Here is a 25,907-nt window from a genome sequence, read left to right as displayed (position 1 = left end):
CTAATACAAATCACCACCACATGTGTGGATATGGAAGACAAATTCACAATTACGTTTGAAAACTTGCGTATGTACTTACAGTTTATTTCAGAGCGTGTTTTTTCTTCTCTCACATTTCTGCTTGTCGAATGAATTCTATGAGGCACAAGAAGAGGCTAGGGGAAATACATACATAGTTTAACAAATGAAAAGACAGGTGTTCCATATGCCTCTTGTGAATATTCTTTAAAAAGACCTTTACACAAAATTCTGTATATTGAAAATAACATATACACAGATATTTATCATGACTGAAACTTCTAGTAGGAAATGAGGTGGAAGTACAACAGAATGCCCTCCTGTAGAAGCAACAGTGTAAAAGCATCCTGTGAGTTTAAGCAATTTTAAGGCATAACTTGAAATTCAACGGAGAAGAAGACCCTTGTGAGTTTCAGATTAAGATTCCACATTCCAAAAATAGCACTAGCTCCCAGTGGAAAACTACATTCAGATAGAAACCAAGTTTCTATCACTTTATATAAAAGTCCATCATCCACAGGGACATAAGTTATTGGCAGACTGATGTCTACTCCATTGTCTCTATTTACGAGTCTAGACCTGTCACAGCTACTAATGGTATACTATTAATTTTGAAGAAAGCCTTGGGCAAGTCTTTTTTCAATTGAGGGCTGTTTTCTTTCGTTTTTGGAAGAATCCTCCTTTGTCATCAAAGTCACCTTTACTAGTAAGGTATTGCTACTGCAAACGTATTGTTTGGTGGAAACTCTTACGGCAAGGTAGGTTTTAAGTGAACTGCATGAATAGATGCAGACAGACAAGGTGATAGTGACATTCGATTTAGTTTTGTAAGTGCATGTTCATCAGCAACCAGGATGGCTTGGCAAATGGGTCTCAGGAGGGAACAACGAGGCCAATGGTGGTCGCTAATATGCTCTCCCTCTCTCCTTGTTACCTGTGCATCAGGGCAGCAAGCATGCTATGAATCGTAGCTGTTGTAAACAAAATCTGCCCTTATTCCCTTATGGGGGACACAAGAGCCCTTATAGAGTCCTTTGTAGGTTCTCCATCGGCAGGAGAAAATAACAGAGGCGAACCAGAGAATATTGAGAAGCAAAGCAGCTCGTAAGCCTGATCTTTATTAAAGCTGTTGCAGCAGGGTGCTCCCCTCACACGCAGGAGAGGAGGAGGACCCTGAACCAAGGTGTGCCTGCCCTTATATAGACATTTTAAATTCTTTGCCCTGGAGCTCAAGACCACCCCTCCATACATACATCACAGAAGGGGTGTAACCCAAGACCATCCCCACAAACATTATACCTACATCACAGAAAAGGTGGTCTACAACAGAAATTTGAATGTTGTTGTTTTTCCTGTCAGCCAGGTTATCTGATAATGCCTTATCTGATTGCCTTTCCTGGTAGTCTGGCCACTCCTTTGAGATGGTGATTACCCAATTCCTGAGACAATGGGAAGGTTCCCTCACCCCCTCCCTCCTCACAGAGAAAACATTTGGTCAGTTTGGGAGTCAAAATGGTTTCAGGATGGTCTTCCTGTGCTGCTCCAGACATGTGGTCCACATATCTATGTACGTGCTTGGTTGGTACATTTATGAACTGTTTTTTTGGGGGGGGGACCAGGGTAGCATAAGCCTGCTCTGGAGGCACCTTGCCCAGGTGCTAGCTCTGCTTTACTACCAGTTTCTCTATTTAGCTCCCCCAATATGGGTGCATTGTAAACTTGTTGTGGTGCTAGTGGAGAATTACAAGTAGAAACCATTGCAGAAGTTATGCTTTCAGCAAAACTGAAGTTTTAAAACCTGAAATAAAGATTTTGCTATATAGGCGTTTAGACGAGACACTGAACTACAGCCCCCTCTAGCAACCTAGATTATTTATCTCAGTGTTATAGGGATTAAATCCAAGTAAGCTTCAGGATGCATCCGGAAAGGTAAAGCAGCCTAAGCTAGCTAAGAATGTATCCCAGCTTCACAATGTAATTAGCCACTAAAGATTTTCCTCTAATGCTGCTAAGTGGCATCCTTATCCGTCAATCAAAAACAAACCACCAGTTCAATACAAGGCCTGGAAACTGCCTTATTGTTTCAGATAACTACGGTAGTTTGTGGAAACAGATGAAGAAGTGTCCTAAGCTCCGTAAGCAATGACGTAGTAGCAAGTAATAATTTAAGTGTGAGCATCTTCAGAAATGCCTAGGCTGCAAAGAGCTCCAGCTCAGTGAATTCATGGCAAATTAGGGGACTGGAAGATTGTTTTCCTACAGTACAGTAAAATGATTTTGGCTACTTTGAGTCTAAAGAGTGGAAGGTTCACAGAATCTCTGAGTCTTTCAATATTTTTTTAGAGAACTAAAATGTGCATTGTCAATATATACTTATGCAAACCTTAACATGGGAGATAACCCACAGCACACACCCCATGCAATAATGGGAGATACAACAGTAACAAACTGCTTGGAGCTACAAAAAAGCCTGTAGCACACTATTCTGAGCAGTGCCAGTGTCTGTTGCATGGTCTCTGGGCTCTGTGGTGTCTCAGAGACCAGCTAAGTCTGGTGCCCTGAGGATGAGGGCAAGAGAAATTGTGCCCATTGTCTGGCATTTACTGTTGAGTTCAACTAGTAAGCAGAATCAGTGCAGCATAGCAGCTAAAGAGCACGAGTCCGGTCTCTTTGGGTAAGTCACTCTCCCTCAATCCAAGATTCTTTTCTCACCAGTTTCACTCATTCATGAGACAAGTTCTAGAAATGCATATATTCGCAACCACCCTCCTCATCCTCACACTACCTGACATGGGGAAGATGTCTCAGATATAGCTCAGATGTTTTACAGTGGTACCTCGGGTTACATACGCTTCAGGTTACAGACTCCGCTAACCCAGAAATAGTACCTCGGGTTAAGAACTTTGCTTCAGGATGAGAACAGAAATCGTGCTCTGGCGGCGCGGCAGGAGCAGGAGGCCCCATTAGCTAAAGTGGTGCTCCAGGTTAAGAACAGTTTCAGGTTAAGAATGGACCTCCGGAACGAATTAAGTACTTAACCCGAGTTACCACTGTATTACAAAACTGTATTACACTGTATTACAAAACTGTATTACAAAACTGTATTACAAAACTGCAAATGCACTGGTCCGGTGACTTCTGTTTCAGTGTATCTGAAGAAGTGTGCATGCACACGAAAGCTCATACCTAGAACTAACTCAGTTGGTCTTTAAGGTGCTACTGGAAGGAATTTTTTTATTTTGTTTTTGCAAATGCACTGACTTCTATAAGAAAGAAGTATTCTCACCTCAGGATCATCATCATCAAAATCATGATAGGTGGAATGATCAGGATTATTCATTTTATCCAACAGTTCAATAGCAAGCGTCCGGGTCAAGGGCTGGGTAACAAAAGGATGCTAAAGAGACAAAATGAAGCAGGAAAGAAAGCAAATGGAATATGCATTAGAATTTGAGAGTTTTAACATAGATAGAAGTTGGGCAAGCTCCCTAAAACCAATAATAAAAACAATGTTTAAGTCTCCCCAAGATTATCAAGGCAAAGTTCCGTCAAGTGCTCACTTTTCCTTCCCACTCCCATATGAGAACACACAGACTAAAGAAAGAAGCAGCAGCTCATATGATTCTATGTATAGGGGAAGAAATCAGATAAACAAAAATAGGTATTCCATAGGGCCTCAGCACACCAATTGTTGAACCAACTGGATACTGTATAACATATTACGCCACCCCAACAAACTGGTTTCCCCCACCAGGAATGATTTGCCTCGACACCTCCTTATGGAAGGTTTCTTCACATAAGGACAATACTACAGACAGCATTTTAACACAGTGGAAAACAATAAAACATAAGTTATACCTGTAATAGTTTTTCAGCTGTGGGTCTTTTCTTAGGATTCTTTGTAAGCGCCATTTTCACAAAATGGTGGAAGCTATTTGACCTTTAAAATGTAATTGCAAGCTTTAGAAAGTTATTTGGTGAATACAATAATCAATACAATGTAGCTATATAACAAAGGTATTTACCATTTCATTTTGTCCTTTAGCTTGGGAGACTGAAAGTTGCTTTTTGTCATTAGAAAGAGTGCTCTGAAAAGCAAGAACAGTTGTTACTTGCTATTTAAGAACTACAAAATCGATATTATTTTATATCCAGGAACAAAAACTCTGAGATGCCTTCAGTAGGGGAAATTTTTTTTGTTTCAAAAGGAAACAAAAACAAAAAAACACCCCACTCTATCAATGGGCCCATAACATCCAGGTAGAATGCACAAGGCAAGAATGGCAGCTATCTGATTTACATCATAAATTAAATGCAACAGCAATCTATCTTGGTTTTTTTAAAAAAAGGCTGAGTGTCTTTAATGACAGGGGTAGCTATACTTATTTGAGGCCTTACTGTTTGGTTCTGTAAAGTAACCCTGTGCACCTGGAACACAGCTTTTGTAAGACTCTTGCAAACACGACTCTCATTTCCCCCATCAGCTGCCTTGGCATGTGATCTTCTGAGAGCAGTGCAATAGCCAAAGCTCTTCAGCTGTTACAAGCAGCGCTCTGGATGGCTCTTCTTCAGGCCTCTAGCGCACATGCTACATCAGGCATAGGCAAACTCGGCCCTCCAGATGTTTTGGGACTACAACTCCCATCATCCCTAGCCAACAGGACCGGTGGTCAGGGATGATGGAAACTGCAGTCCCAAAACATCTGGAGGGCCGAGTTTGCCTATGCCTGAGCTACATCTATATGTGATAGCTCAGGAAGAATTGTCAAAAGGATGCTACTAGTAATTTGCAGGACATCTACTACTGAACGGCTGAAGTGGGTTGAAGCACACTCGGAAGACAGCATTTGTGGTGCAGGGGAAAGGAATGTAAACCCAAAGCTCCTGAGAGACCGGAAGTCACAACTGCTCCCCATGTCTGAAGGTTCATTTTTCTATCCCTCTATTGTCTCTAGCTAAGCAGGCTTTTATGATAACCGAATATCTATTTTGGAAAGAGACTTTAGAAATGGCAACCACATAAACCCTGTATCATAAAGCCTTAAAGTAAGAGAACTATCCCATGCCCACATTTTTCATATTTGAAACTGTTCCAGAGCGCTTTCCTAGAGACATAAGGAAGAAATAAAAGGAAAGAATCACACCTTTCCTTCTTTTTCCTTCCTCTATCAAACAGTTGCCAAAGCTGACTGTGCAGGCCATCTGTCAATGGACAGAAAAATGCAAACATGCAGGCAGGTTCTGTATTCTGTGGTTAGTACGTTCCTTTTTAGAAAACCTGAAAATCACATGTATCCTCTCCTAGTTATTTTCCTATTTTCCAGCTTTACATACATTTACCAACCTCATTGGATGCAAGTCAAACATAGGGGGCTGAAGTTCTGCTAGTTCTATAGCAGTTATTCCAACAGCCCATAGGTCACAGAGCTGATTATAGCCACCCTTCCTTTCAACTGCAGCAACTTCAGGGGCCATCCTAAAAATCAGAGAACACTAGATTGGAATATGCAGCAAGTTCTAATCCTTAAATTTTGGAAACACAATGCAGCCCAAGCAATTTTCAATAAATTTCAGTGTTAATCTCCCTGTTGTTCATTACACTTTTAATTAAGCCACACACAGCAAATGCCCTCCTACCTTCACGCGTCCCAATGCCAGGTCAAGGTTGCTGTTTTTCCACTTTGCCTGCCAACATTTCAACCGGCCATTCTAATTGTACCATTAACATTTTACAACATTTATCTCCATGCTACAAGATCTATAAATACACACCCATACCCACACCCTCAACTGCTTTTGAGGACTCTTTCTTTTGGGTAATTGGCAACCATAACTTTGCCCAAGTACTGTGTGAAGATTAAGACATGCCTACTGCAAGTCCTTCAAAAATGAATCCACAATCCATGCTGAATCCCCTACTGCCCAAATGCTGATCGAGCGACAACCCACAAATCCTGATTCTGTCATCTCAAAACAAATGTTACACAATTCATAAAGGTTTCCCCATCCACTTCAAGAAAAAATGCAGCTCAAGTTATATTTTTATCCATGCAATAAGTATTACTAAAGAAAGGACAATTACCAATATGGTGTTCCAATGAAAGATTTCCTTTTAGCAATTGTAGCTGTTATTTGTGCTGCTACTCCAAAATCAGCTGTAAAAGATTTGCAGGCAATGTGATGTAATAATTAACATGCTTATTGTAACAAACAGAACAGTCAGAGTTTTATGCAGTCCAGATATTTACAAACTGGTTGGAACAACTTTTGAAAGCCTTTTTAATCTTTGTTTCATATTTCCCTCTAACTATGCAATTATCCTCAAAGTGCAAGAAAGGCCACATTAAGCAATTCCTTCCCATTTCTAAGACAATTAGTCTTTTCATTTTGAATGGGCTACCTTGCAGCCTGCTCCTGCACCCTTCTATTTCTTCCTTCTATTGTCTTCATTTAAACTGTACAATAAGTACTGGTCACCATCCAAAAGAGCCTCTAAGTGTATGCAGGTGAAAAATTCACATACAAACAAAGCTTTCTAGTTTCCAGCCCCGCAAGTTCTGACAGCTGAAGAGGAAAGCCTTCTTTGAAAAAGAAAAAGATGAACAGCAGCTTATCTCTGCAATCATTCTGGTAAAAACTTCAAAGCAAAAACTTGCCAGGCACACATACAACTTCTTTGGATTGTGACTGTACGCTTTCTGCTTTCCTAAGCAAAGCTACAAATAATGATACGATACTTCGCTGCTCAACCATCTGGATGATCATACTACAACATATAGCAAAGCGTATATAGAAGTGAACGTACCTACCTAATTTCACATAGCCGTTATCAGTTAAAAGAATATTTGCTCCCTGGAGGGGGGAAATGGCAACAGACAGCTTTTTAGACTTCATGTTCTTTTAACTGTTTTGACACAACGAACATGTTACTTAATATTCAGAATATAAATGCTAGGAATGGAACAAAACTATAGTGCCATTCTTGCATATATTTTTTAAAAAAGGATAGCAACTATAGAACCATATTTGCAAACGTAAAGAGAGGGGTGGCAAGCAATACCCACCCTCAGGGTGATGATTACAGAGCTGTCCACCCTCATATCAAGACAAATTGGAACCAATGCCATAAATAGGATATCCTAATTGGAATATATGTCATCATGAAATATGGCACAGCAACATTGCTTTATTTTATTAAGTTAAACTGGAACTAAGTATACTTCTGCAAAGTATACACTTTGGCTCTTCTTTGCCAGTAAAATAGCATTTTGGGTACAACAAACCACAGATATCCTTTACAAGATGCTGTTCAAAAAGAAATAACATATGGTGCTTCCCTAAAATCATCAGCTTGAATCCTCATTAGCCCAAGCCAACTTCAGTTCGTAAACCCCCTTCACAGGTCACCCCTGAGGTTTGACAGACCCTGTAAGAATGGCAGCTTGATTTCTCCCAAGGTGATTCCAGTCACTAATGTAAATCAGTGATTCCTTCTCTCACTGCAGCCTCCAGCATCAGTTCACAGAGACCTTCAACTCCCAGTGTTCCAAACCCAGGGAGATGAAGGATGCTACTTTCTTCAAACTGTCGAACCTTGGTATAGATCCGGAAAAGCATGAGCACAGTGGAGCTTTCTTGATTTCTTTCCTTTCTGCAGCATGTCCCCACTCCCCAGAGTTATTCCTAAGGTAGGAGGGCCTTCTGGAATATCATAGGACTGCAACACCCCCCCCCCTTAAATAGGAAAGTGTCTTCTGCTTGTGCAAGGGGAACTCTAGATTCCACTTTATGTCTTCATCAATTTAAACTGTATTTTGCATCATCCACAGGCAACACAGATATAATCCCACAGGAACAGAATAGCCATTATAACATACCTGAAACAAAACCTCTGCCAAAGCACTTCACTAGACCTTTTAAAAGGACATTTCTGCCTCCTCCATACAATACATTTATATGATCCCAATTTTTAAAACTGATGGGACTTAAAATCATATTTCATGGTTAACATTTTAACTGAGAACTGTATACACCACATGAAACAATTCAAAGAATCACCTACCTTTATGTCTCTGTGCATTTTTCCTCTACTGTGAAGGTAATATAATCCCTATAGTTAAAAAAAAAAAAGCCATTGGAAAAAGTTGCCTGTGTAAATTCATGTTTTATTCTATACAGGGGGGAAACCAACTAGATGAAAAAAAGCTAAATGGTGTCTCTGCTATGTGTCTTGATTGTATTTTCATTCACATCACTGCAGGACCAACCTACATTTGAAAGGCTGACAGAAGGAATAAGGAAGGAAGCGGAAACAAGACAGGTTCACTCTCTCCTTTCAAGGCAGAAAGTCGGCAGTGAACATCTTCAGAAAAGCATCTCAGATGACTCAAATTTAGGCAACAGCAAAAACCATGACAGAAGCCCATACCTATACTGAAGCCTGCAATTGTAGGTAGTGCACTTATGTTCCTTCCTTCTGAGCAAATGTGTTTGGAATTCGGGCGCTGCTTGTACTGGCGGTTCATCAGCAAATACAAATAATCAGAAGTACGCAAGAATTTTTCGTGAGCTACAGAGCAGTACATCTGATGCCTAAGATTCTAAGCCATAAGATAGGTATGTTTCTCTGCAGCACCCTAAGCCAACACACACATATGTAATACATAGGCAAACGCATAAGCTTCAGTACTGACTCCTTTGTGGGGGAGGCAACTAAGAACTGGACAAGAAAAATATGTAGCAAATCTGGCTGGGAAACCCAGCCAGATGGGCAGGGTATAAATAATAATAATCATAATCAGCAGAGCAATACCTAGAATTAATGCACAATTCCGCATCTGTTGGTATTCAGCAAAAGATGGCAACTTATATTCCCCCCCCCCCAGATTATTTCTATGCCAAAGGTTAACAATATAAGAATAATATTCACCTGTAGTGTTTCTCTGCTAACATAAGCAATTTGCTGCTCCGAAAGAGGTCCAGTTACTAGAAGAAAAGAGCCCCCCCCAAAAAACAAAAAATTAGAATGTTCACCACAATTTCACTGAGTATCTGAAGAAGTGTGCATGCACACGAAAGCTCATACCAAGAACTGACTTAGTTGGTCTTTAAGGTGCTACTGGAAGGAATTTGTTTTGTTTTGACTATGGCAGACCAACACGGCTACCTATCTGTAACCACAATTTCACTGTTACTCTTCAAAACTCACTGCAATTTCGTTCCCTTATCGTTTCTCACATGCGTGCGCATGCACACACACAGTTAATATTCCTAGCCCAGAAGCAGAAGAAATAGCACCACTTCACATTTTGCCAGAAAGCCAAGGCAGGCTCACATATAAGGATTTTGGCTGGAATTCATAGTGATGCTCCAAAGGACCAAGGCACAATTCTGTTTGGAGGATGTCTTACCCCTTTTGCCCAGATTAGAAAAACATAACAACGTTTTTCACGTACTGGGTCCCAAAGCGTGAAACTCCCTACCTCCATATATTGGCCTTTGTTTCTCCCTACTTACCCTTACAGTGCAGCTGCAAACAAGCCCCTTTTTGTTCTATACTTGGCTTTCAAGAGTTGCCTTTGTTTTCCTTTCCATATCTTTCTTTTGCTACGTTTCTCCCTTTTAAAGAACTTGCTTGGTATTTTAGGATATTTTATTATTTCTGTAAATCCTTGTTTACTCTTTCTCAGGCCCCCAGGAGTGATCTGGGGTGTGTGTGTGTGTGTGTGTGTGTGTGTGTGTGTGTGTGTGTATGTAGGGGAGTGTATCTAAACAGTCCAAACTCTCAGGTTCTACATACTTTAGAAACTATGATCAGAGTACCATGAGCTCAGTTTCCTGGAGGGGGGAGTTGTGGAAGATTATAATCAGATGATCTAAACTGAATTCTAGATGTAGGTAACACGGAACAAGTTGTAAGAACTATTCTATCTAAGCATCTCATGGAAATACATAGAAGATTGTGCTTAAAATCTTTTGGATTTTACGACTTGCGTATCTAATGGTTGACACTGGCCTGGGTGATAGAAACAGCTTGGAAATTAATTAAGAGGCAGAATATTTCACTCTTTTAAAAAGCAGGTTTGCAGCCAAAATCAGTAGTAACAGGAAAGCATTAGCTCCTGACATCTGTTCAGCCACACACGTAAAATAAGCTCATTTCCTAACACACAGGTGGCACCATCACAAGGACACCATCAATCACTGTGTAACAGAGAAACACAGGAATGACGAGGCATAACGAAATAACACAATATGCCTGTAGGAGAGAAGAGCTCTCTTCTTTGTCAAGCATAAAAGAGTGACACAGCTTGAGTAACAGAAAGGTCACACTATCATTCAACGGGAGGGGAAACCCTCCACTTTCCCTCCCTATGAATTTTGTTCAACTATTGCAAGTGGAGAAAATGCAGTTTAGAGAAATAAGGGGAGGAGATTAGCAAGAATACCAAGGAAACTGCTTTGCAGCCCAGCAGAACCCCAGCCATTAATATTATGCTGCGGTGTGTCCAGGTTTCTGCTGAAATATGACCAAGCATCATCACTGGGTTAAATGCCTTTCATGCTGTGCAAATAAGACTTTTGAGTGGGGCCGCACTCTGTGACACAGGGCATAGTTTGGGGCAGCAAACTCTGCCTTCAGCATACTGAAAACTGTACCACACTAGATGGGCCAAACAAGCTCATTACCATGGTACATGTTATATTAGTAAGTCCACACACGTGGCGTATTATACTCAATAAGGAGATTTGGTTGGCATTTTCCAAACCCTGCTGTATACTTGACTAGCAGAGAAAATCAAAACATTCAACTATTCAACATTCAATCTAACAAGATTAAATGTCTCTGATAAACTTTGCTGAGCAATAAATAAAAATGCTGGGATCCTAAGCATACTTTCATGTTGCTGTTTTTACCACTAATTGACTTGTTCCCCTGTTAGAACTGTTTTCAAATTTTGTTGCAATTTATCTATTTACAAGAGGAACCGACAACAAAATGTTGCATCATATCCTCCTTTCTGTTTGGGGTTACAGACAGCTATTCCATTCAAGCAGGGCATTCCACTTTCTCTTTTCCAACAGACACTTGGAATTAGGTGGTTACTAAACATGATCAGTCCTCACTGAGATGTTCCCCAAGTACAGTGGTACTTTGATTTACGAACTTAATCCGTTCCGGAAGTCCGTTCTTAAACCGAAACAGTTCTTAAACCGAGGCGTGCTTTCCCTAATGAGGCCTCCCACCGTCGGTGCCCTCCCACCATTCAGATTCCATTCTTAGATCGAGGTAAAGTTCTCAAACCAAGTCAATATTTCCAGTTTTGCAGAGTTCATAAACCGAATCGTTTGTAAACAGGACCGTTCTTAAACCGATGTACCACTGTATAACAATTCTTCCCTATTGTTTCTCAGAGGCCCCATTACGGCTCCACTTCTGTTGGCACTTGCCAACTGAGTTTTGTTATTAGAGGGAGCCATCTGTAAGCTGCCTTGGGTTTGATATTATAACAGAAAGGCAGGAAACGAGATGTAAAAACAAACATATTAGATTCCACTGAGAGCAATAGGACTTAATTGTGCCTAGGATCAGGTTGCAAATATTTCACTATCACATATCCAGAAACCAACAAGGATTGTTACAAGATGTGCAGAATTTCAGGTCAATTTACTTGTTTCACAGTTTTTATTTAAGGGATGGTGGTGTGCAAAGAGATTCTACTATTATTAAAACATAGATGTCTGTTGAATATATTAAGGTAAAATGGAAGTTTAGAAGTGGCTTATCTATCCTCTAATCTCCTTTAACCTGAGTGTTTTGCATAACTACCTTCTTACAACTGTAACCAACTACAAGCTTTCATAACTGCCAGTGCTGAAAGCAAAACAAGGTAATATTCAGAAAAAGAATTAAGGCAGAAGGGCTCTTATACTGAGCAGTTATTAGTCAATGAATATTCATATTACAGTGGTACCTTGGTTTACAACCATAATCCGTTCTGGAGGTCCGGTTGTAAACCAAAACAGGTTGTAACCCAAGGCGCTCTTTCGCCAATGGGGCCTCCCCCCCAAAATTGGTTTTAATAATTACAAAAAGGGTTGTAATCCAAAAAAAGGGACATGCACTTCCGGGTTTGATGTGGTTGTAATCCAAAACGGTTGTAATCCAAAGCGGTTGCAAACCAAGATACCACTGTATAGTCAAGAGGCTTGGCCTGTTATTTTGTGGTGCCTGTAGGCTATATAGTTCATACATTATATATATTTTCTTGGCTTTAAAATAAACTTTTCTAGGTCCAATCTGGAATTATTAAAGGAGTCAACAGAGCCCTCTTAATTTTCCACCTTCTATCTGCAGTTCCCAAGAAGAATTACACCTCTCTTTAACTTACCATGGTAAATGTCCTGCAATGAACCGCCTCCACAGAACTCCATGCAAATCCACAGTTTATCACGTCTAAAAATCAAATTTTATTAGTTTTGCATATTTATAAACAATAAATAAATGGTTAGCAATGGCAACTTTGCCCTACTTTTTGGATTAGAACTAAAGGCTGCACCTTTTGGCCCTGCACAACTCTCCCTTCTCTATCTCCTGCAGCAAACTCCAAAACTGACAAAGAGTGCTCTCCTCTTTGAATTGGGCACCACATCCATATTCAGAAGGGTTCTCTGTCACTGTTACATAACTATGGGATTTTCTTCTTGGAAGAGGTGCTGAAGGAAATTATGCAATACCATTTGGTGGTGGCATTTCAATGGCCAGTCTTTGGAGGATTGGTTGGTACCGTATTTTTCGCCCTATAGGACACACTTTTTCCCCTCCAAAAATGAAGGGGAAATGTGTGTGCGTCCTATGGGGCAAATGCAGGCTTTCGCTGAAGCCTGGAGAGTGAGGGGGGTCGGTGCGCACCGACCCCTCTCGCTCTCCAGGCTTCAGGAAGCTATCCGCTAGCCGTGGGAGACCCAGCTCTCCCAGGGCTAGCGGAGAGCTTGCCTGCACCCAGAAGCTTGGGGCGCGCTGAGCTCCGCATGCCCCAAACTTCGGGATTAGCGCAGTGCTCCGCTAGCCGGGGGAGAGCCGTGCGAAGTTGCGCGGCTTTCCCACGGCTAGCGGAGACCTTGCCGGCACCCAGAAGCTTGGGGCGCACTGAGCTCCGCACACCCCAAGCTTCGGGATTAGCGCAGCGCTCCGCTAGCCGTGGGAGAGCCGCGTGGCTCTCCCACAGCTAGTGGAGACCTTGCCGGCACCCAGAAGCTTGGGGCGTGCTGAACTCCGCACGCCCCAAGCTCCGGGATTAGCGCAGAGCACCTGGGGGGAAAATAATTCCCCCCCCCTTTATTTCCCCCCCAAAAAACTAGGTGTGTCCTATGGGGCGGTAAATACGGTATTTCATTCTATTATGATTTTTCTCAGTTTTCCACTGTCAATGCTTACACTTCAGGTTTTAAAATGGTGTAACCAATCTACGGCCTTCAGAGTAAGCAGGAAAAAAATCTAAAATAAATACAAAACCACATGAGGCAGCACATAACACGCCAACATGGTTCAAAATGCTGTCCAAATGCAGAAGTTGAGAAACAGTAACAATTAAATATGCCACACAATGTAAAAAAAGATGCAGGACACATCTAAATAATTATGCTGCATCTCAGCTTCCTGGCTAATTTACTATATTTGCCACAAATGTAACAGCACACATTCTTTCATTCTGATAAAACTGCAAACTAGCCACACAAGATTTGCTTTGCTATTTTAAGAAGCTGCAGTTCCTTCCAGATCATGAAGAGTCTTAACAATGGAAGTTTCTGGGCCTTTTCTACCTGACTGTTAAGCAGGGAAGTTCATATTAGTAGGTTTTACATGAAACACGGAATTTGATGCCTAACATTACACAAAGAGAAAAGAGATAAAGAGATAGCTCACTTGGTAGAACATGAGACACTTAATATCAGGGTTGTGGATTTGAACCCCACCTTGAGCAAAGTATCTCTGCATTGCAGGGGGTGGACTAGATGATCCATGTGGTCCCTTCCCAACTGTACAATTATATGAGTCTAGGAACTGCATGGTTTTCATTAATAAGAAATTTAGGGTGTCGGAATTCAATGGAATTCATGCCACTTGAAGTAACTCAGTGAGCCTTCACTAAAAAGCCATCCTGATTAAACTCAATGAGTCTTAAGAAAACAAGTATGAAACAGCTTTAAATAAACTGTTGAAGGCAAAAATATATTTAAGATTCAACAGCACATGTCAAAAATGTGGTTAAATTCAATCATAAATGGTCCCAGAAACATTCAAAGCAGCATATTTAGGCTTGATGTGCTCTGAGTAGTTCCAATGAGAGTTTAGAAGGAACTACTCAGGGAACATCTTTATAAACATCTTGGATGAAGGAATTGAGAAGATGCTTAGCCAATCTGCAGATGACACCAAACTGGCAGGGGTAGCTATTGCAGCAGAAGACAGAATCAGGATTCAATATGACCTTAACAGATTGGAGAACTGGGCCAAAGCTAACAGAACAGATTTCAACAGGGACAAATGTAGGGTTCTACACTTAGGCAGAAAGAACCAGCTGCACAGATTTAAGATGGGGGGCACCTGGATTGCCAGTAGTACATGTGAAAATGATCTAGGGGTCTTAGTAGACCATCAGCTTAACAAGAGTCAACAGTGTGATGCAGCAGCAAAAAAAGAGTGAATGCTCTTCTACGCTGCATTGACAGAAGTATAGTATCCAGTTCAATGGAAGTAACAGCACCACTCTATTCTGCTTTGGTCAGGTCACATCTGGAATATTGTGGGGCTGTCTCAATACATTGTTGGCCCAACACATGTGGCTGGACTTTGAATGGGTAATCTGGCCTTTGAGATATATATCATTAGGAGCTACCCAATTAACTAGGCTGAAATTTGCTTTAACAGATTTTAATATTTTATTTTAAAATTATTGTAACTCATCTGGGGACCTTATATGGTGAAGGGTGGATAAGAAATCTAATAAAAATACAAAGACTCTTCCATAGGATGACTCCACCTGTTCACAGAAGCACACCATTTAATACAACCCTTTATCAGAACCTCAGCCTTAATACATCAAAGCAACACTGTCAACTGCATATCTATAGGTCAATGGTCACAATAAAGAATCTCAACAATGAAGTGATTCATAATTAAGTAACAAGACATTTCTAAACTGCAATAAAACAGGCATAACTGTGACAGTTAATTAGGACGATCAACTCTGCCCCACCTCCGACAAGACTCTTGTACCTACAGCTAGAGACATTTGGAAATTTGGCAAGAGGGGTTCCCACACACACCAGCCCATCACAACAATGATAACTGAATACCAAGAAGAGCTTCACTTGATACATTTCTGCTTTTCTGGCCAAGAAGCCATGCCTAAGGAAAAGCTGACAACCTGATTAACAAGAGAAACAGCTGGAGAGGAATGTCTAGGTCTTTAACGCAATACAGAGAAAGTGCTCGCCAATACAGGAAAAGTACTCTGCAGAAGTATAATAAGGATTTGTTCAACTGAGGGATGATAGCATTAATTGATTAGCCAGCCGTGACTGATTAATTCTTTGATTACAGATTAAAAGGATCAACTGTACTCTCAGAGCAAAAGACTCCATCTGGCTCCTCCACTCTGACTAGGTTCCATCCTCATCCTTCTTCGTGCTGGAGGAGAAGTACCCATGAAGCCCAGGGAAATGGCGTAGAGCAATGAGGCAAGAACTTGTGATGGGGAGAAGAGAGCCTACATAATCGTTTTCCAGAAAAAGGATTATCGTGCCCTCTGTATACTCTAGGGCAGGAACCACCAAGGAGTTTGAAGTGATTTGCTATGGATATGAGAAAACAGACAAAACAAACTCCCTAAGGAGTGCAGCATGCCACAGATAATTAAAACTTGGTACTGGCAAATCCCCTCCCGATGCCCCCCACCCCCACCATCCAAATTCAGGGTCATAATAGGTCTTTTATTTTTGCAAGCAGTGAAGAATTCTTAGAAGAATAAAATACACCATAAATATATACCTGAGATAGCTGCCAAAATAAGCAACAATGTTTGCATGCTTACAGTCTTTCATCATAATGATTTCCTGCTGCACAACAGCAAAATCTTCGCCTACAAAAGAGAGCACATTTTTTAGTAACTCAGTAAGGGATGATAACAATAAATACTGGCTTACCTTAAAAGGCTGTGGTAAGGCTTACCTAGACAATGCATGTGTAATAACCTTCCATTCTTAAAATACACTATATAAAGAGAATTATTCTCCCCCCTCCCTGTTATCAATAACCCACTTATTCAGATTTTCTGAAAAAACCCTGAAACAATCCTAAGCAATTGCTTTCAAGAGTTCTTGTGTTGGAGTAGTGAAGAGTGTCAGACTACGACGTGGGAAACCAGGGTTCAAATCCCATCAACCATGAAGCTCACATGATGACCTTTGGTCAGTCACTTTCTCATGGGCTAACCTAATTTGCAGTGTTGCTGCAATCCAAAGGGTTTGTTTAAATGCCCTGCCCTATGCTGAATTCTCTTCTTACTGCCCTTAACATTTAAGGCAGATTTGCATGGCATGCTGACATCACAGCACAGGAAGGTCTCTCTGCCCCAGAGCAGTATATGCTGCTGCTAGAGAAACACCAGAGATAATCTGCCTACGGTTTACGTGGAGAGAGAGAAATGCACATGGGGCTTCTGTTTCGGCAGTAGATCTATGCTGAATACCAGGTCTAGTTCCTTCTTCAGTCCTGCTATACATGCAACACTTTCCTGCATGGATATTATTTATATGCAGGAAAAATTGCATGGACACCACCAAGCATGACTAGGGCAAGTGACTTATTAGCAAGTCAGGCTAATTTGTATGTGCACAGCTATAGGGCACAGCTCCTTTTGCTTTCAAGCGTCAGCTTTTCAAAGGGTATGGAGTTTCTGGCAAGGATAAATGCGGAATATATGTGTGTGGGCATATTGGGAATGACAAAAGAACAGAGCCCAGTGAACGGCAGCTGTTCTGATCACCAAAGTGTCACATTTGTGATTGTTAGAAGCCTTGCGGAAATCCACTCACAGTTCTCATGTTTTAACCAGGCACCGTTCACATGTTTTTCAAACTTTACTCCGAGCCATTAAACACCAGGAATATCTGGGTTTTTAAATCAAAAAGTGATTTTCTACAGGAATATGCACCGCTTTGATTTCAGGAGGCGCAGATACACACAGGAATACCCACTGCTAGTTATGTTCACAAAGTCTGCAACCTCCTTGTATGTTTGACTTGGCACAGACTTCTCTGTAGAGGGAAGTTTATCCCTTTACTCTTTCCTTTGCACCCGGCTGTGTTGGTTTCTAAGTGTTCTGTAACTTACAAAGGTCCTTGAAATACGGCCAAATTGTTACCTACAGCCACTTCCCTGCTTAGATCATCTTCTTTAAATAAGAATACAGAATTTCAGGGTGGTGTGACTGTACAGTAAGCCTTATCAGCATACAAGGCAGAAAAATGCTAGTGAATGTTGCTCCTATTTTGCCATTTTTGTCAGCAGACAGCAGAAAGCTGTTATATTGCTTTGGTTTTTCTAGTATTCCTCCCCCCTATACTTGGAAAAAATAATTCTATACTATCTGAGGTTAAGATAGGAAAGGTCAAGAACTGATAAACAGTAACATATTTTATTCACTTACATTTGTGGGGGGCGGGAATTCATTAATTTTTTTCTGCCAGCCTTTCAACTCTTTACTCACTGAGACCAAAGAGTGTGCACAGCAGGGCCTTAGCAACTGTGGCACCAACCTAACACATTTTGGTGTGGCTGCAGACTCTCCAACCATCCAGAGCAGGTTTGGGGGGCACACAAGAGAAGGGAGTAAAAGCAAATCCTGACTGTGGAAGTGGAAGTGCCTTGTATAAGTGGGTTGCCCCAATTGGATATTACCTTAACCAAAGACTGTTAAAAAGCGCTCTGATAAGATTACAGTTTTTATTTGGGGAAATTAGTCGCTAGCAATAGTTATTCAGGTGCCATGGTTCAGTCAGACACCTTTTTTAAAAACAACAACACACACACACCAAAAGAAGAAGAAGATGGGGGAGACACAAAAAAGATAAATGGAAATAGAACTACAAGGTAGGGAAAAATTTGAAAAGCTTACCTGGTTCTAATTTTATTACTTTAATCGCTGCCAGTTCACTTGTGTTAACATTCCGAGCCTATTAAAAAATACAACCAAAGGATATTAGAACTAAGAAAACAAGCAGTGCTAGTAAAGCGCTTAAAATGCTGGAATCTGGACACTCAACTTTTAACTGAGCCACCTTCAAAGTTCTGGTGGGTGGAAGGGCAAATTTAAAATCATAGTTGAACAGTCAAGAGGGAATCTTCACATTTGAGACATTTTGTTGTTATTAAAAGCATGCAATAAGCTATCTAGAGACCTTCGAGGGTGGGGGAAAAGACTGTCTATAAATATCAATGTGCCTTAATTATTCATACCACACCAGCAGTCCAATTTGCATTATAAAACAACCTAATGCTACTCAAGCTTGTGATAAAGTCACCCGGTTGTATCCGGTGGAGGCTTTGCACTAGCGATAAAGCACTACTGCTCATATCAGGAAGGGCATCTCCCATCCAGCTCCTCGTACCAATTGAAAAGCTAGTTGCTCTTGAGGGATTGGGGCACTCCAGAACAGAACTGGATATTATACAGAAGGCTGCAGGAGGTGAGTCGGGCAGTAGGGGATAGAAATTCTATTATTCTATGACGACAAGTCTCCAATTCTAAACATACAGGCAACCTGTTTACATGGGGGTTATGTTCAGAGGCACAGTGTGTGTCAGTGAAATCGTGTATATTTGAAACACCATTGGAAAAGCCTGCAAACACTCTGTCCGTCCGCCGTCCTGTTCCAACCCCTTTGTAACATTTTAGGTCACTTCACAGTTCAGCGTGTGTAAAGGTAAAGGGACCCCTGACCATTAGGTCCAGTTGTGACTGACTCTGGGGTTGCGGCACTTATCTTGCTTTATTGGCCAAGGGAGCCGGCGTACAGCTTCCGGGTCATGTGGCCAGTATGACTGAGCCGCTTCTGGCAAACCAGAGCAGTGCACGGAAACGCCGTTTACCTTCCTATCCGGAGCAGTACCTATTTATCTACTTGCACTTTGACGTGCTTTCAAACTGCTAGGTTGGCAGGAGCAGGAACCGAGCAACGGGAGCTCACCCCGTCGCAAGGATTCGAACCGGCAACCTTCTGATCGGCAAGTCCTAGGCTCTGTGGTTTAACCCACAGCACCACCCATCCCTTCAGTGTGTGTAGCCACGTGCATATTGAATGTGCGTAAATGGGCGGTTGCCTGTACTTACTGAGAATAAATCAATTTGATGTCACTGGGCCTTACTTCTGAGTAAACATGCTTAGGAATTTGCTCTGAGTTAGGAGACTCTAGAGCAGATTTCTTGGGCATCAGGGGAGAACAGATTGGGGGTGTCCCATCACGCAAGTGGGTGGGCATCGTTAGATGTTGCCAATCATTATTTTCCCACATACCCTTATCAGTAATGTTGCACTTTCAATACGGTGTATTACTGAAGGGGGAATGAGAAGGGACCCAGATGGAAGTTAGGGTCCTGCTTCTACCAAAACACAGTAGCCTTGCAAATTCTGCCCTGACTGCTGTTTGTAAGTTCTTCTTATAAATTGCCATATATTATATTAGCAGTAATTCCAGGAAACTATTTGATGAGTTGTCATGTTTCTAGAGTGACTTTTGTTTTGGTGAACTGAAAGTAGTAAGTCTCTTCTTCCTTTAAGAGAGCTGCATGGAGATGGGATGTGGCAGAGTTTCACTGTAAACTGGACTAGCGAACAAAGAGAAAGAGTAAAGGCAGTGGATGAGTCAAACTCATTGCTTCACTTGCTTTAACAATCACTGCTGCTACCTTAGAAGGCCATCAACTGTCAGCAGCAGATTTAGAGGCCGAAGCCAGCCCTCATGGATCATATTTGCTCTAGCACTGAAAGTCCTTCAACTGCCAGAAGCTAAAGGAAGGTCCAAATCCAGCTCTACAAGTTTCTATCAAGAATAATTTTCCACTGAAGCCTTAGAATTCTGCATTGTAATTGTTTTGTGTAACTGCAATCTTGTTAGATGCCTTAAGCATGCCAATGGACAGTGAAGTTTTAATAAAATACCAAGCAGCAATCCCCTGCTGTACCATGAACCAAGGTACTGCATACAATCTTTGCATAGTGGTTCATTCTGTAGGTAATGAGTGGTTGTCTTTGCCATATTTTCTAACCAATTACCATAGCTGGTCCCAACAGACTAAGCCAATAAGTAGTCATCACTTTATATTAAGTGCCAACAAGTGAAAAGCTGAATAACCAATAATCTCTACACTAGTTGTTGTTGTTGTTTAGTCGTGTCCGACTCTTCGTGACCCCATGGACCAGAGCATGCCAGGCACTCCTGTCTTCCACTGCCTCCCCCAGTTTGGTCAAAATCTCTACACTATGGTCTCTTTAAAATCTGTTAGGTCCATTAATGAATATGATCACATAATGCCACAATGCTAAAATAGGCTAATGAAGAAAATCCAAGGCTGGATCTAGACACATCAAAGAAGCATTTCAATTTAAAGCGTTGTAAATTAAACAGGGAAAACAGGTAGAGAAAAACAGGACTCCACGTTGCCATCTGTTGGCACAATGTCATATCGCACATACAATTAATATAGTACAGTGGTGCCTCGCAAGACAAAATTAATCTGTTCCGTGAGGCTCTTTGTATAGCGGTTTTTTCGTCTTGCGAAGCAAGCCCATTGACAGCTTAGCGGATTAGCGCTATTAGCGGTTTAGTGGCTTTTAGCGGATCACCTGATAAGCGGCTTAGGGCTTAGGAAAAGGGGGGGGGAGGGGGAAAAACCCCGCAGGAACTTGCAAGACATTTTCGTCTTGCGAAGCAAGCCCATAGGGAAATTCATTTTGCGAAGCGCCTCCAAAACAGAAAGCCCTTTCGTCTAGCGGGTTTTCCGTCTTGCGAGGCGTTCGTCTTGCGGGGCACCACTGTAAATCGCTTTTTCTTTAACAGTCTAGCTGAGTCCCAAGGTCCAGCAGTACAAAACCAACATCCCTAAGGCAATGTATAAATTTTATGAAATAAATAAATAGAAACTAACAAACAATATGGTCTACCAAAACACTAATTCCTGTTCTCTTATGTGAGGAGTAAAAATTTTTGGATACTACTGTTAAAAAAAAAATGTAGGACCCCTCAGAATCCATTCCTAGAATACTTCTGTCCATGAGATAAAGAATGGCAACTTCCAGTTAAGAAAGTAAAAAAGAAATATGAATATCTAGGAATTTTCTCCATTACTAAGATACTTGCACTTATTTCACAGTGTGGATTCATATGAAAAACCATTATGGAAAGGATCCAACATACACAGGGATGATGAGCCAACATAAGTGTTACTAATCTCAAAAATCACATCTGCCAAATTGTACTGACATTTCTTATGTTCCAGCACCAAATGCATCTATATTCTGAGATGACTGCCATAAATCAGCTTGCAGTAGGGGAAAACACCTGTGTTTGATCTTGTAATCTGAACTAACACTGTCTGTTTTAACACACTATTTGCAGCCTTTTAGAAGGATAGTAAAAATGAGGATTCTGGGCTCCCATTGCAATTGAACCCACAATGTGTCCATCAATGGCAAGTCTATTTCAAAAGCCTTGTCTCAAAGAAAGAACCCCTTCCAAAGACATAGGATCTATGTCAGATGTAATAATATTTTGTTTTTTCAATTCTATCCCTGCAGTGTATTTGAATGTCAGGTATCTGAATGTTTTGATGTTCTGAACAGTTTTTATATAAAAGCTGAATTTTATATTGTTTTCATTTTCTATTATTAAGTTACACATAAATGTGTTTATCATTAATTTACACCAAATTCCAAGATGAAACTCCTTAAAATAAGGGCCATTTCATAAATTAATTTTATCCCAATCAGGGCATCAAATGCAACTTGCAATGTAAAAACTCTCTCTCTCTGTGTGTGTGTGTGTATCTGTATCTATATCTAAATCTATATCTACAGATTCCAAGCCAATAAAAATCTTTTTTTAAAATAGAGCTGAATTAAATTTATTCAAAATATACCAAAACAGTGGCACAAAAAAGCAAAAGATTTGAAACAGCTGCCTTAGACTGAACAGTTCTGCAGCTGGAGTTTCCACCATCCCCTATGTTTCCACCAACCTAACCTCTCTCGCTGATGGGAAATACAGCAGGGTCTCTGAAGCAGATCTTAAAACTCTGAGCAAACTCATATTGGGGCAAGCTGCTCTTCAGGAATCCCAGCCCCAAACTGTTTAGGACAGTGGTGTCCAAACTTTTTTCAAAGAGGGCCAGATTTGATGAAGTGAAGGGCCACAGGGGCTGACCAAAGTTGTTGGCAGGATTAAACCGACCAATGGGCTGGATTAGGCCCCAGAAACAGACTTTGGACATGCTTGGTTTAGGACTTTATAGCAAGAATGAGGAACTTGTGGCCCTCCAGAGGTTCTTGGACTCCAACTGCCAATAGGCCCACTCAGCATGGCTAGGGATGATGGGAGTTGTAGTCTATCAGCACCAGGAAGGTCACAGGTTCCCCACTCCTGCTTTATATAAAAGAATCAGTATCTTAAATTGTGCCCAGCAACAAACTGGAAGCCAATGGACAACCTGCATAATAGGAGCAGGGAGCCTTTTTCGGCGATATTCCCTCCTGGGCAACTTTCTGAGGGCTGCCTGCCAGTGGTGGGCAGGATCAGAGGCAGAAATAGGCAAATCAACTAATGTAAATTTTGCCATAGTACAGTCTGCTAGTTCGTACACCCACTCATACACTCCTCTGCATCCTTCATCCAAATAAGCAAGAGACATTATCAGAGTTCAATGACACATTCCAGCCAGGCAAAAATGCCTCAGTTATAAAACATGGCTGGTGAGAGGGATGGCTGGGGGATAGCTCCAAGGGCCAGACAGAATGAGCTGAGGATCATATTTGGTTCACAGACCTAATATTCCCCACTCATAATCTACACCAACTAGAAGTTGCTCTCCAGAATTTCAGGTGTGAATCTCTCCCAGTCTTACCTGAAGATGTTGGGGAATGAACCTGGAACCTTTTGCATGCAAAGTAGATACACTACTACTGATCTACAGCCCTTCCCCAACCAAATCTTTCAGGAGCAGTTCTGGATTCAGAAGCACTCCCAAACTGCAAACTTAATCCTTCAGAGAGAGGGCAACTCTATGCAAAGCAGGCTGTATTCCCCAACCAGGTTTAGCTCGTGTACTGACTAACAGTACTTCCAACTTATCTAGATTGAATCTCTTCTTGTTAGCCCACATCCAATCCATTGCTGGGTCCAGTTTCAACTCTTTGGCATCAGTTGAAAAAAAGAGAGAGAGAGCTGAGTATCATGAGAACCCCAGCCTCCATATGACCTCCCCTAAGTGGCCTCACATACAGTAAATATCAAAAAACAAAGAGAACAATATACAGCCCTGAGGAACCCCATAGACAAATGCTGAATGGGCTGAGCAGGAGTTTCCTAGCACCACCTTCTGAGAGGGATCAAGCACTTAGGTTTGAACTACTGTAAAACAGAGCTGCTAAATCCCGTATCAGCCCAAAGCTCTGGGAAGATACCATGATTGATTGAATGAACCAGCAGAATCACCAGGGACACACTCCTCCTGTCTAGCTCCTGGTGTTTGCTATCCAAAAAGACAGTTTCTGAACTCAGGTTGGAAAGGATCCAAATAACAAACTTCAACCAAGAAAGCCTATAATTGAGTTTCTATCGCTTTGGCTAGGCCCTTCCTCAAGAAAGCAATTCTGGAGAATGAATAATTATTGAGGATGATGAGATCCAGTTATGTTTTTCTTTAGCCTGTGGTCAGGACAACGTCCTTAAAAGAAACTGGGGTACACCCTCTCCAAAGCAGCATCCAACCTCCACCACCTAACTGGGAAGGCAGGCCTTGTCGGCAGCTTGTTTAACCAACTAGGATGGACAAGAATGTAACAAACAAGTGGTTCATCTCATTCTGCAAAGCAACTTGTTCGCCTCTAGACTCAATACAACGCAATTCACCCATCAGAATTGAATAACTGACTGTCTCAGTTACCACCCAGGATCAAGCTCTCAACATAAAGTCGAAGTTGAGTGGATGTGATCAGCAAAATATTTTGCAAATTCATCACAGGTGTCATACTGATGCATTTGCCAGGGAGCTGCAGCTGCATTTTGGGTGTATACAACAAACCTGAGTCTGCATCTGCATCATGTGGGAAATGGCCCAAATAAGCAAATATTTTCACAGATTCGGAACAATTTTTTTTGCCAAAAATCAGATGCATAAATTATCACTACCTATCAAGATGTTTTTGGTTTTTTAAAAAGAAAATGACAGAAACTATGCTTGTGTGTGTAGGCATACATGTGTATGTGGGCACAACAACTCTTTCCTTTGAACTTAAGAACCCATCTCAGCACAGGATGCATCCTGGCAACATTTGAAAAATGCATTCTCTGCCTTCCTGTGCTGCCAGCAACTTTAAAGAAATCTGTGACTCCCACACTGGAGTGTATTGGAAGTATTTCCTGCTGGTTGCCAGAATTACATTTCTGTTTGCCACTGACAACCTGAGATGTGAACCCCTGCCAATAGCAAATGTTCTATTAACTACAGAATGTTTTGATTAAGGAAAGTTTATAAAGTGGCTCTTTAACTACTCCAAATTGCACAACCTTGTTTGACATCTTCATGGCATGTATATGGAAATCAAACTTAAAAGGCATCTGAATATTATTAACCTAAACATGCACTTCCTGGTTTTCTTGCACTAACATATTATGCCAACATTCTTTGTAAGACATATGTTGTTATATTGTAACCAAGCAGTTTGTGGCTTTTCAGCATTTAAGTATTTTCTGTATCAGCGTGTGTGTGTGTGTGTGTGTGTGTGCAATATTATTTCCATTTTAACAGAATATGCAAAAACTTGATTATTCACAAGTGCTTAACTTAATAGTTACAAAAATCAAAGTTCCAGTTACAGATAGGTAGCCGTGTTGGTCTGCCATAGTCAAAACAAAACAAATTCCTTCCAGTAGCACCTTAAAGACCAACTAAGTCAGTTCTTGGTATGAGCTTTCGTGTGCATGCACACTTCTTCAGATACACAGTCTGAAGAAGTGTGCATGCACACGAAAGCTCATACCAAGAACTGACTTAGTTGGTCTTTAAGGTGCTACTGGAAGGAATTTGTTTTGTTTTAAAAATCAAAGTGTCAACTAAACAAGATCTTTGTGTCAACTAAACAAGAACGACTTTGGAATTCAGGCTAGCAATAGCTCAGATTTTTAAAAATTGTAATTATTTTCATATACATAATGTAATTTATGTACAGGGGGATGCAAGGTGTAGCTTCCATCATACGTTTCTTCCATTTGTATGACTGGAAGAGTTAGAAATAGTTCTGCTACTCTGAAGTTCTGATCACATAAGTTTCCTCAATGTTTAATTTAAATTGACCAGCTCCCTCCATCTGTTATTTACTTTTTACCGTCTCCTAAGTGCTTTGCACTATGTTCTTAGTTCAGCCTCAAACCCACACCACTGCATTAACTGCAACCCTGAAAGGTCGCAGCAGCATCCTTATAGATAACAAACCTCCCAGGGCACACAAAGAAGGTATAACTGCAATGTGAGTTGAACCTATGTCCTATCAAATCTTAGTCCAGCAATCTATCTGTGGCAACCAGAGGCCCATGTGACCGCTAATCTGAC

At 41.2% G+C, this 25,907-nt stretch overlaps 1 protein-coding gene across 8 annotated transcripts in view; it reads right to left on the bottom strand.

Annotated features, from left to right (window-relative positions):
- The window catches only part of MAP4K3 (mitogen-activated protein kinase kinase kinase kinase 3), a 69,524-nt gene that overhangs the window by 40,992 nt on the left and 2,625 nt on the right, over nt 1-25,907 (bottom strand). For all 8 annotated transcript variants that reach the window (XM_081854604.1, XM_081854605.1, XM_081854606.1 and 5 more), the window contains exons 2-13: nt 18,201-18,258; nt 16,073-16,163; nt 12,411-12,475; nt 8,948-9,003; nt 8,081-8,128; nt 6,828-6,870; nt 6,101-6,173; nt 5,363-5,494; nt 4,044-4,106; nt 3,877-3,958; nt 3,305-3,415; nt 80-155 (exon numbers count right to left, since the gene is read on the bottom strand). In XM_081854604.1, the coding sequence (XP_081710730.1) occupies nt 80-155; nt 3,305-3,415; nt 3,877-3,958; nt 4,044-4,106; nt 5,363-5,494; nt 6,101-6,173; nt 6,828-6,870; nt 8,081-8,128; nt 8,948-9,003; nt 12,411-12,475; nt 16,073-16,163; nt 18,201-18,258 (898 nt within the window). The remainder of the gene's footprint in view (nt 1-79; nt 156-3,304; nt 3,416-3,876; nt 3,959-4,043; nt 4,107-5,362; nt 5,495-6,100; nt 6,174-6,827; nt 6,871-8,080; nt 8,129-8,947; nt 9,004-12,410; nt 12,476-16,072; nt 16,164-18,200; nt 18,259-25,907) is intronic.

The sequence above is a fragment of the Podarcis erhardii genome, assembly GCF_964252035.2.
Source record: "Podarcis erhardii genome assembly, chromosome: 3".
In the NCBI taxonomy this organism is placed as follows: domain Eukaryota; kingdom Metazoa; phylum Chordata; class Lepidosauria; order Squamata; family Lacertidae; genus Podarcis; species Podarcis erhardii.
The sequence above is the reverse complement of the archived record's forward strand: the minus strand, read 5'-3'. Positions and strand labels throughout refer to the sequence as shown.